We start from the raw sequence: 12390 nt of genomic DNA on the forward strand, positions 1-12390 counted from the left end.
TATATTTTGGTGTTGAACTGCTGTTCCAATGTATGCAAATTTAGTCATTTAGACTAAAACTTTCAAATTATGTAAAACAAATGCATATCAACATGATTCATATATTTTAAAGCATTTAATATTTAATTACACAAAGAACGCCCTTTATCTTTGGCYAGTGATAACGAAAACTTGTATGTATATAATGCAACATTAGCTTCAGTATCTCCTGACATTAAATTTGTTTTGCATGCTCAGTAGCAAGCAAGCAAAAAAAGAAAACATCTGCTGGACACTTAAGGTTTCCAGTATCATAGCTAAGAAAGCACTGCAAGACTGAACAGACCAYAAAASAGATTTAACATAATCAAAGCTGTTYAGCAAAAAGTTTTCAAAGTTCATCCATCTGACAGGGCAAACAAAACAGCCTACAAACTGGAAATGTAACAGAAGAATTTTGAGGCAAGGTATGCCATTAACATGCTAGAAAATACAGGAGAAGTGGGAGAAGTGACACAAGTAAACTTTTCTAATCTGGTACATTAATATGTTACATTAATCTGTTTATGATTTTAGTAGAAAAGAATCAAAACACATCCTRATTTTCAAATAGTGGGGCAAGGCTCTCTGAAATATCATCAGGGTTTCTACCTGTAACTTCCCTTACCTGCACTGATTTGYCAGTGGTACCACCTCATCTCTATTTTGCATTGATAGTCCTGGCTTTAAGAGATTTCTTTATTCAGTAGAATCTCACTTCAATTTTAGTGTAGCAAGATCAATGCCAAATTGCTCAGGCACCCTCTGTATTTYTATCTTGCACTGTGTTTGGGTTTTTGTTTYGTTTTGCTGTTCAAGCCACTGACTAATCAAAAGCATGCACATAAATTATTATTCACTAAGAGATCAAGACAAAATTGAAATATCAGAGAGGAAGGACAAGTGATTTTAGAAGGAGMTAGAGACAGAGACAATGATGGTAAGCCATAAAGAGCTTTCTAAAGGTGATGCTCATCATTCTCCAGTTTCCCCCATCATAAGGAAGACTCAAAACTTTTGTGTAGGAATATCTAAATGTTTCAAAACCCATCTCTTCAAGAGTGCTGAAAACCAGGTCATTTGCCACGCATAGTTCAAACTGTTGTTCTTTGTTGTCTGGTGTTGTCTTTATTCACATTTGAACCTTACTATAACCACCTATTAAATTAAAAGTACATGAAAACAACTACATATCATCAAAAYATTACAACAAAATTACATAATTTTGGATGTTGTGGGTTTTCTTTTTCCTAAGTGTACATAAACGCTCAGTTTTAAAAGTCATCTCAAACCCCACACCAATAAGTCCTTGTCATGAACRAGCACAGCTGATGCTGGTTTTCCAGTCAATTTAGTACAAAAGAAAGGAGCCATGTTTTTTACGGTTTCCCTCACATTATCAGCTTTACATCTTCTGAAGACAGCAGTTCAAAGGCCCAGCAGACTGCCAGTTWYGTGTKAGCTCTTCTGTTGTCCAGGGAAAGGTGAGGGATACAGGGCACAGGAAATTCATCTTCARGCACACATGGAACCTGAATTCTCTAAGGAGCAGAACCTGCAGGGCAAAATATGGCCAGGCTGCTACTCAGCTGCACTTAGACCAAAGCAGGAATCTCCCAAGCACCTCCTTCCTGTGGTAAAAAAGCTTGATTCCAAACAACTTGAAGTCTAGACAAACACTAATATTTAATTAGTACAATTAAAAGGCTGCAAAAATCCCTTGTACAGTCCAGAATGACTTTCCTAGCCATGTTATTTTTAATTTGGACTGCCACCGAATTATAAATGGCATTTTTATTTGTATTCTGGTCTCTGTGTGTCAGCCCTTTGCTCTCAGCTCTAGAAAGTGCAGCAARTTGTTTGCACAGCCAACAGTGAACAACATCATGGGAAGAGTAAATGAATTAATAAAACCAGAATAAGACTCCTAAATTATCACACMCTGGCTTAATATAAGACTAAAATAAAAATGTGTGCAAATGAGGAAGCACAGCTCATATTAGAGTGACATGAAAAATTATTTCAAACAAAGAAAAACAACCAGTTCATTTGGTTACATGAACTATTTCTCCACACATGMACAAGAGAGAATCCCACATTTGGATTCAGATGGATGCATGAGATGGCTTTACATTCCCTTCCCTTCCTTTTTCTGAACTACAACAAAACCCCTAAGTAAGTCATTGTGTTGTTAATGCTTCATAAAAGGAAGATGAGAACTCCTATTCTGGCATAGAATAARTGGCTTGAATGAGAATAGAGTTAGAATTTACATTGTTTCAGAACTCCTCATCTACAGCACAAACCAAGAGATTTGCAACGCCCCGAACACTGAATGAAATGATAGTAACAGCTTTTGCCTTTTAGCTGCTAAAGGTTGATAAAATATTTCAGAAATTCCATTTCCAGAAACCTGATCTGAAGATTTCTTCATAAAGATTCCTATTTTTAATCTTCCTAGGGGAAGGCAGAAAGGCTCCTTTATTAATTTTTAAGTCTTTATATGCATATGTATTTTTTACAAAAGACATTGTACACACTTCATATAAAAGGTGAAAACAAAAGTAGCTTTTAATGCATCAAACAAAGCAGAAGCTACCAACTATCAAAACAGGATAGGCTGTTGAAAAAAGTCCATATAGGAATTTTCRTGAACAGTTCACATTGCTGAAATATTTGAAAATATTTTATACACATGTATATACCAATCAGCTCTGCAAGCCACGCAGAATGTACTAGATAACTTTTATCCTTTTCCTGGAATCGAGCAGGGAACTGTTTCATAACAAAGTCTTGTTATTAAGATTGGTATTTGGCAARCATTCCCTTGCTTTTTGAAAAAGCAGGAGATTTTTATTTTTTTTTTGGTTCTAATCTTTATGCCAAGTAACTAGAAGGAAAAATATAAAATGGGTAAGAGGCAGCTATAATGYTCTATCCTCGCTTCACAGCTTTTTCATTTTTATAGAGCTTCTTTTTAAAGTATTAAATAAAGTGTAAGTATTCAAGTGTATCTGCAGTACTGTTTAAACAGTGTGTGGCACAGAACTCTGAGACACAGCAGAACCCAGAATCCCAGAACCGCCACATAAATCTGCAAYGCCAAAACACTTCAGAAGAAGGTTTAAATCTAACTGAAAGGAAGATGTGCAGTAAGTCTGGATGCTTTACCAGTTTCCTGACACTGTTTTTTGCCTTCTTTAGAATACAAATTGGTCTAGCAAGCAAAAACTTTGAATCCAGCAAYTTAAACTAAGCTTGTGAGCTAAAGCCTCCAAACTAGGCTGGTGGGGGATGAACAACAATTTACATATATCTCAAAGTCTTACACTGTAGCCAAAATAMGCATTCTGTGATGCTTAAAACAGATTTTATTTTGCTGTTCCAGCTTGAGATGATCGCATGATCTTGGAGAGATCATCCCATATATCCTTTCAGCCTTTTTTACCACAGATAATTCAGAYGTTTTTTACAACAGTTTTCCTTACTTGTTTGCTTTAGTCAAAACCATTAACAATATTTACAAAATGCAAATAACAGTAGGTGACATAAAGCAGGTTCACYCTGAGCCAAGAGTGCTTGTTTGAAATTACTGGTTTGATATTGCAAAAGTGCAAGCACTACACACACTGGCAGTCTGGAGCATTTTGCTTCAGCAGCACTAGCAGTTCTGTCACAGCTCCCTGACCTCTTCTGCTCTACCTTTTGTCTCTGAGTCCATAGATCAAAGTTTTACAAATTTAATGTCTCTCAAAGAAAGATTCCAGCAGAGTTGGCATCAAGATTAACAAGCACACAGTAGCTGTTAATGGTGTTTTCCCATTAAAAACTTCCCATGCATGTCAGAGGGAAGCAATCCAGTTTGGTACCAGAGACAACACCACTGTTATTTCATGCCTTCCACAATCCTGAGATGACTTCCTGAATGATCTCTGCACATCCTTCCTCTTCCACTCCTATTTACATGCCTACATTCCTATATGATGAATAGGTTTTAAAATACACTAGAAAAGACTACAAGAGTTTTCTGGCTTTATTTCTTTTTAATTGTAGTGTTTAGTTCTCCTAGAGAACTATGCAACTTTTCACTACTTTTTCATCCTCCTTTCATCCCACTAAACATGCTGCTGGGCTGTACAGTTTTACTTTTCCCTAGTGACTCCTACCTTTGTTCTTCCAGTCATTATGGATCCATCTTCATGCTTCTTTCACAGCCTCACTTGGTTGGTYTTCCCTATTTCTATTTCACTCTGCTGAAGGCTGTTGATGATTACAGAAGCAGGTGACAGCAAAGGAAGGGCAATAACTACCCATCTTCCAGTGGCTCTAAGCCCCCAGGTTTCTCGAGATATGTAAGWGTATTTCAGCAAAAAGAGTTACTTCAGCATGAGTCCTCCAAAGGGGGAGGGTAGGGAAAAAACCCATCCAAAATACTGAAGAAAATTAAACATGCCACTCTTCACACAGGTAAATTTAGGAATGGTTAGAAACCCCCAGACAACTGCATTCTGGTATGGAAATATGGCTAGAATTTCCCAGGGAGTGTTTGTGTGGTGAAGATATTATGGCCACTGAAAAAAAAAAGAGGTATGAACACGTTTGCATGAGCTCTTCTTAAATATGTGCACACAATAACACAAGAAACTTTACTCAAGATCTTCCAACCTCAAGAAAATATAAAAAAATCATCAGAATTACATTAATCATCACAAAATCATTACAATCAATAGYTGAACTATTTAACCTACTTTTACAATAGAACTTTATCACAATCAYGCTGCGAAACACCATCTACTATTTTCTTTCATGCTACAGGACTTTTTCACCAACCTAAAAAAACTAACAGTTGTCCAGACTTTCAAGATATGGTGGACAGATGACAGTTCCATGCAATTCAGTTAAACTTCAAAGCTGAACMCACTACAAAATTCCAGCCAGCTTTAAGAGGATAGGATAAGTGTGGCATTATTTCAATCTGTTTTTACACACTCCAATCTGCAATGATATACCAGAGACACATTCCTTTAATATTAGGTCACTGACAAATGTTAAGCCTTGGGCCTCAAAACCTGACAAAACCTGTTGTGCTGAAACAATTGGTTACCTGCCCAGAGCTGTAAGCATCAGTGATACAGTTTGCAAAGAGTCTTCACCCTCCTCCATCTAACCACGTTTCTTTCCCCTCCTTGAAATTATAATAATATTTGAATGTATTTTTTAATAATAGAAAGAAGCAAAATTAAATGTAGTTTGACTACATACTGAATTTAATTAATGTATTGTATGAGAACCTGCATTTTAAACAACCCTGTTAAAACATGCACATTTTATCAAGCTGGATGATTTCCAATGAACCTTGCAATAAAAATACCTGGAGAAGAAGCTGCTGTGCAGATTTTAARCTCAAACTGCAATAAAATTAGAGTGTGGAACAATGATCACATTAAAATATCACACACCTAAGTGTTACTCTTCTGTTTACAGGAAGTTACCCAAGCATGTTAGAAATGAATACACATTTATCACCTATCGTTTTTAGCACTGCCAAGTAACTACAAACGAGGCAGTTTGCTACTTCCTGAGTGCGTATCCATCCACCTGCAATGCTGCATCCAGCTGCTCCCAGTTTTTACCATCTCCCACTGTGCCTTCATTGACAGTGGCCTCTCTGTGTGATAACTGCACAATGCAATGAGAGACTGCTCTATTTAGACACACCTTTCCGAGTGTGGAGAGAGAAAGGAAGCCTTTGGTTCCATGCTAAGTCAGATGCATGCACTGTCCATTAATAGGCAGCTGAAGGAGTAAAGAGGCATGGAGGCAGTCCAGTAATCATTTAATAGGGATATGTAGCATTTGCTAACACACAGAGATGATTAAATAAGTGGAGGTGCTTTAAAGGTCAGATTRCATCTTTGTTTTGACTGCTAACAGYATGACAAGCTAATTATCATAAACCATTACCTATAATTTCTGTACATTTTTGTAGAAGTGTATGGTATGGCAAGGAAATGCGAGATGAAAAACAACATCTTGGCTCAAATGCCCAATCGGCGCAGTTCAAACAGGTTTTTTTTTATTTGTGAAGCACAACATAAAACATTATTTTACCAYATCCAAAAGAAATTTTCAGTTTTTATTTCTAGACTAAAACCAAAAACCCAGACTATGGATGGTATTTGTTCCCTTCCTCAAGACTACAGAATACCGATGAAGTTTAACAGCCCTGCTGCACAGGGAGAAAAACAGTGAAATTGGTGCAACCATTCYGACAATTTGAAAAGTATGAACTACAATAGTTCAACTTCCTGCATACCTTTGCATACAAAATGATACATCTTTGCCTGACATTTAAACAAGTATGGGGTGGAAAAAAAACATCTCTGATTGTAAGCAGTTCTGACAACTAAGATTTTTTCCATTTGTAAGTGGAATAACTGGCAGGAGAAAGCTGATTTGCACTTTGTATTATTATACCTATTTTCATCTGCTTTTACCTTAGGGGAAAAATGCTTTATTCACTATGAGTTTTTCCACATTACRTATTTTTCCCAGTCTGATATTTTTARGAGTTTAAAATYAGTTCTATTTCATTAAGACAATATAATTTCAATTGACTGAGAAATACTTAGAGCTCCACTTATAGCTTCTGGAACAAGGATGCAGATGTTGGAGAAGAGAGAGAAGGGTATGTTTTAATGCTCCAATGAAATTCCAGCCCTTTTGGCCCAACTGCAAATAAGAAAAAACATAATCTTGCATAGAAGCTTTTAAGTTTCTTCCCAAATGKGAAATTTGGTTTTTAGAAACTACCTCTTGGATTGACTTATTTTGCCCAGGACCAAGAGGCTGTAGAAGATTTTTCATGTCTTTGYTGCTCCTTGAAGATGGGATTACTGTCACTGGAACTCCAAAGCTAACAAATAAAAAGAGGTAGGTTCTTATGAAGTGGAGAAAGGCCTAAMACCTGGAACAATCCAGAATTTCTCAATCCAAGCACAACTTGAAAGTTCAGCAGATAACCTACACTGAAAAGACATGAGGGTAACTGACTGAACCAGCTGACCTGACAAAGAAAAAAACACTTCGTACACTTGAGAATAGAATTGTTGAAAACATTTTGCAATGCACCTTTTTAAGGAAACRTSCGTTTTGATTGGACTGCAGACAGAYTGGACTGCAGATTTGATTTGGATGCAGACATACCAGTTCTTTTCAGTGTATTCTTAGCCATCTCTGTATTGGTTTGTTTTACACAATAGAGGTGTACACTGTGTTTTTTAAAAGAGCTAATGAGTTTCCAAACAATCCCCAAGAAGAAGTGAAAACAGCTTTTTTTTTCCCCCAAGAAAGAACTAATTCACTTCAGGAATATTCATGCAGCCCAGCAAAACTAATCTCCTGAATTTGCTTTCTTCTGMAAACAGCAACTTGGTAATGCACCAAAGACTGACCTGTGAAATCACTGGGGGGAAAAAATGGTTCATCTTCCTTTTAGATCTTCTAATTTGCAAGAAAACAAAACAGTCCTGGAAAAGGTTACCCATCCTGAGAAATAAAGCAACCCACTTACCTAATCCTGGCTATGTGCTGCTGCACAGGCTGATGCTGGAAATGGTCAGGCCACTGATGGTGAAGGCAGAAGGATGGGGAGGGCTGAAGACAGCAGGCAGGCTGATAGACAGGGGTGTGTTTTTGGCAAATTGATGCTGAGTACTCAGTGTGTGGCTGCATGCAGCACGAGGTCATAGGAGATGGTGCTGAGCTGCCAACCACTGAATGACATTCTTGCTTGCTATTATGGCTACTTAAAGAATGATGGTATGGACAAGGGTGGCAGCATTGCGACAACATCTGCGGAGTTCTTTGGTTGTCTAAAGGCAGAAAGGATGGTTTGATTGTACCATTAAGTTGCAGGCAGCCATTTGGACTTGGTTTTGCTCTTGGGGTTTCCTTGGATGGGAGCTGTTGGACCGTGATGTCACCATCATTGGCTGCAACAACCCCTGGGCCAGCAGCATTTGACAAGATGCTGCCATTGCTCAGGACCACAGAGTCACTGACGTTGCTCATAGCCATGCTCCAGGTTCTCAGTGGATACGTGATGTTCCTAAAGAAACAAATAAAGCAAAGCTTACAGAGCYGCACTGTTCTCAGATGCTCAAAAATAACTTTAGATTAAAGTTAGTAAAGCTCTGCTCTGAGCTTCAATTTCTCAACACACGGAAACAGAAAGGAGTCACTTGCACACTGCTGGGAATGTTTTAAAGTGCTTAAATTTGTTCAACAAAWTGTTAAGAGTGAAGTTATGTAAGTTCTCAGTGATTAAACCAAATTATAAATCAAATTAATAAAAATTTGACAGCATCTGYGTCACAGCTAACAAGTAATGGCTAAAATGCACAGAACAAAATCATTAAGTTAAAGCCACTATTTATAAAACCAGATTTGGGTATAAACYATGTGACCATCCACATCTTGAACTTCAATTTACCTGTGCGCTTTGAAAACCTGCAGGAGACAGGTTCACAGAGTAGAATTGTTTAACAACCATTAATGTGCTGGTTTCAGTAACCTCCTTTCCAGTTTCTATTGAAAACAAGGCATAATCATGCTTTTAAAGAAATTCTTTTGAAATGCCTTCTTTGAATAAATCAAGCCACTTCAGCAGACATATCAAATTTTCTGAATAGTAGACTAAGTCTTTAACAGAAGCTCACAAGGAACTGCTATGAATACTAGAAAGTTAGAATGCAACTACATGTTTTTTTCCAAGTTGACAAAAAATAATTCCAGGGCTGAATTACTGCTGATTGAGAAGCTCTTGCTTCTCAGTGACACGTATTCTAAAGGCAGTACATAATGTACTGTGCTGTAAATAAAGGATATAAGAAGATTTTCTTCTAATGTTTTTCAAGCAATATGTAGGTAAATGAGAACTACTAACACWGTAGAAGTGACCAGAGCTCAAGATCAAAACTTGTTTGAGGTGCTCACAGCAGCCAGTTTCTCCCATCTTAACTAYAACCTTGTTTTAGTAAGCTATAAAGGTAGGTTGGAGATCATTATTTTGATAAATAACACGAAAGGTCAAACACCACACTCAAATCAGAGTTTGCTACCCAATTTACATGGGCAGGGGGGAGGGAGGAGGAGAAAGAAAAACACTAATTACATACTACTTAGGAGAATAAATCAACACTTGCTGAAAAAACAGAATCAGTTAATTACAACTGCTTTGACTTTTGAATACCAAATTTAATTAACAGCACTGCAAGTCCAAATTGCAAGGCTTGCATTACAGACACTGAACTTTGCAGAAAGACACAACATACAGATTAAGGCAGATAAACAAGGAAGTTTCTAACTAATTTTCTTCCCTGATACCTTTGGTGAGTGCTCAAAGAGCTAAGCCTGCCCAGCCAGTTGAGCTATTTAATCGCCTGAATGCTAATTCTGAGCAGAAAGTGCTTTGCYGACTGGAATGCTCCCCCTGGCAGCCCCCCGTGCAGCATCTCCCCAAGACAGAGCTAAATCCTCCCCTTCTGAAACGAAAATTAATCCYCTGCTATTTGTTCTAGATCATGTGCAGAGACAGATGCCCTGGGAAATTACTTTCATTTAGGTAACTGCTCAGAATGGGAGAATATGCTGCTTGACAGGCAAATTTTTCCAGCCTTCAGTTCCAAGCATTCCTGCCGAGTACCCCCTCCCCTGGCCCAGTCAAGCCCAAGGAGGACTTTCTGCTGAGCACAGAGAGCAAATTCAAGTGGCTGGCTAAGCTTCAGTTTGGTCTGAAGAGACATATTAGTTATGTGAAATTCCACTGGGTTTGAGCAGTCTGGTTTTCTCTCGCACCGCAAGCAACGTCAAACCTCAGTGGACACAGCGAGAGCTGGACATCAAGGCAGAGAAAGATCCTCTCCAGGTATCTGGCAGCATTTTAGGAATTTCTGGCTGCTTATTTTCACATTCACTCACATAAGAGATAGGCTGTATGGTGATGCTGTTACATTTGTTTCTAAGCTAGTCTGACCCATCAGTATCATCACTTGAAACTGCTGTACACAAGTTACTGCCTAATACTGCAACCAAAAAGGGACAGAGAGACTGCAAATATCCAACATTCAACACACCATCCCTCTGCTTTAAACCCAGGACACTTGCAATGTAATTGTTAGTAGCTGTTTCCAACCACTTTCTAAAGGAAATTACACATCCCTTAGCCAGGCACACATGTGCCAAACACAGATGCCCAAACTCGTGCCTGCAGCAGCCGGGCAATCCCAGCACAGACCCATGGGCTTGGCCCTTCATAGTATCTGTGTCCCTTGAGAACACTGACATGGGAATTGTAACTTCTCTCCAGGCAGCTCAATAGCCTCCATTTTAATATGCTCAAAGACAAAAATGCTTTATTTTCCACAGATGTAATATTTACCTGCACACCTTGTGTTCAGGAACTTTTAAAAACTACTAAATTCAAAGAAAAGATCATCAGCAGTACAACATATAATTCTGCCTTTTTTCTCCTGTTGAACAAGCTATTCATTAACCATTTCAAACTATTAAAATTTTAACCRATTGAGCTGATTCTTTTTTCCTTGAGGAACTGTAGGTTTCTGTCCTTTTTTATGGAGTCATTGAGAGTGGCAATGGAAGCACCTGCTTGCCTTTTAGTTCTTTCCATGGCATATTAAAGTCAGACTACTTTGCATGCTAAAGTAGCTACCTGATTAAATATTTTATTCAGTCACAGCTAAGAAGACCTGGCACTCAAACCAATTCTCTAGAATGTGAGRAGAGCTGTACATTTTCATTTGGTTTGGTARCTTTYCTATTTTYCAAAGAAATGTAAGACAGTTATGCAATTTGACAAGGCTAAWGTCATCTGAGTTTTGTTTCCCTCATGTTTGCCAGTATTAAAAATTCTGTACTATGTACTTCATTTGTGTCGTGCTCTACAGAAGTGACTGTAAATCCACTGACAGCAGAACTTCACCTGTAGCTGTCACACCAAAATATATTCTTAGATTATATTCTTATTTCTCCACTGTATTTTACCTCCTCTGCCWTAATTGCAATGACTGGGAACTTAGAAAGAGATGAACAATGGCCCAGTGAAACAGTTCACTGAGAGTCTTTTCTTTAGAGGATAAATAAATAAGCCAATYAAAATGAGACAAGTAAAAGCATAGTAAGATTTTTAATATGACATGGGCATGGTAAATCTAACAACACGTTCATAATGAAAAAGAAATTTAAAAGCAAGAACCTTTGAAAATTCAGTCTTTGACAATTCTGAATTCTTTCAATGTTGAAGTTTATTTTTGCTGCATTCCTCCGACTGCTTTAGGACTCAGTATTCTCCAGTAAAGTGGGGTTTTCAGACTTACAACAATTTACACCTGAAAACTCTGAAGCAGTGGACAGATGTTACGGAAAACACAGATTTTAATCCAGGCAGCCCTACTTAATAGAAGATCAAATACAATTAGCAAAACTGTTAAGCTATGTGTTTATTTAAATACAGCCCACTTAGGTACCCACATCTCTAGCTGGACACAARCTAATTTAAACACGATGATCTCTTTAGAAATTGTGCMAGCTGGACTGCTAAGGGAAGAAAACCAGAATTATCTTTGATTACTGCACTCTTGATAGCAATAACTGCTCAGCACTTTAACCACGCAGTTCAAAACAAGTCTTGGAAAAGTGTCATATCTGGAAAGAACCACGGTCTGCAGCGGTGACATTCCTTCATGGCAGTTTCATGGAGTAATCCATCAATTATTTGTGGAACTAACAATGAACACAGCTCACTCAGCAGACATCTGCCATCTGCACTGCAATCCCTTCAAGAAATAAAGTAATGCTGTACCACACTGAAACTATGTAGGATTTGGTGCTCCCCAACTAGCATGTTCTTTTGAAACTTGGATTATGTTCACCTGTTCCTTTGGCTGCAACTGAAAGAATTTAAGTTTCTTAAAAAAAACAACCAAGCCAACAACAAAAAAACCCCAACCAGACTTAAAAAAACATTGGTTCAACAAATCCCATCTGGACTCATAATATGTCTGCAATTGGGAATGACAGAAGTGCAAATCCAAGAGGGAATGACGTAGTGGAAATTTAGTATAACCTAGTATATTAGTACAGATAATTTATAGATCTTTAGAAGACAACAGAGAATAGCCAAGTTTTGAGGGTTGTTATAACCGTGTAAAAAAAGAATACCAAAATCTRTAACTTGCACAAAACCAAAACTAAACTGTTTGTAAGTCTTCAGATTTCCTTCCTCACATTTAAGGAAGGACAAAAGTCAAATATTATTTCAGAGTCATCTAAAGTTTTTCAGCTGTAGTCAGC

At 37.8% G+C, this 12390-nt stretch overlaps 1 protein-coding gene across 2 annotated transcripts in view; it reads right to left on the bottom strand.

Moving 5' to 3' along the window:
* The window catches only part of DISP1 (dispatched RND transporter family member 1), an 87321-nt gene that overhangs the window by 23393 nt on the left and 51538 nt on the right, over positions 1-12390 (bottom strand). For both annotated transcript variants that reach the window (XM_057376952.1, XM_057376953.1), the window contains exon 2: positions 7592-8128. In XM_057376952.1, the coding sequence (XP_057232935.1) occupies positions 7592-8097 (506 nt within the window). In that variant the 5' untranslated portion in view covers positions 8098-8128. The remainder of the gene's footprint in view (positions 1-7591; positions 8129-12390) is intronic.

This window comes from Malurus melanocephalus, unplaced genomic scaffold (assembly GCF_030028575.1).
Source record: "Malurus melanocephalus ecotype Western Australia unplaced genomic scaffold, MMel_1.1 scaffold_296, whole genome shotgun sequence".
NCBI lineage: Eukaryota > Metazoa > Chordata > Aves > Passeriformes > Maluridae > Malurus > Malurus melanocephalus.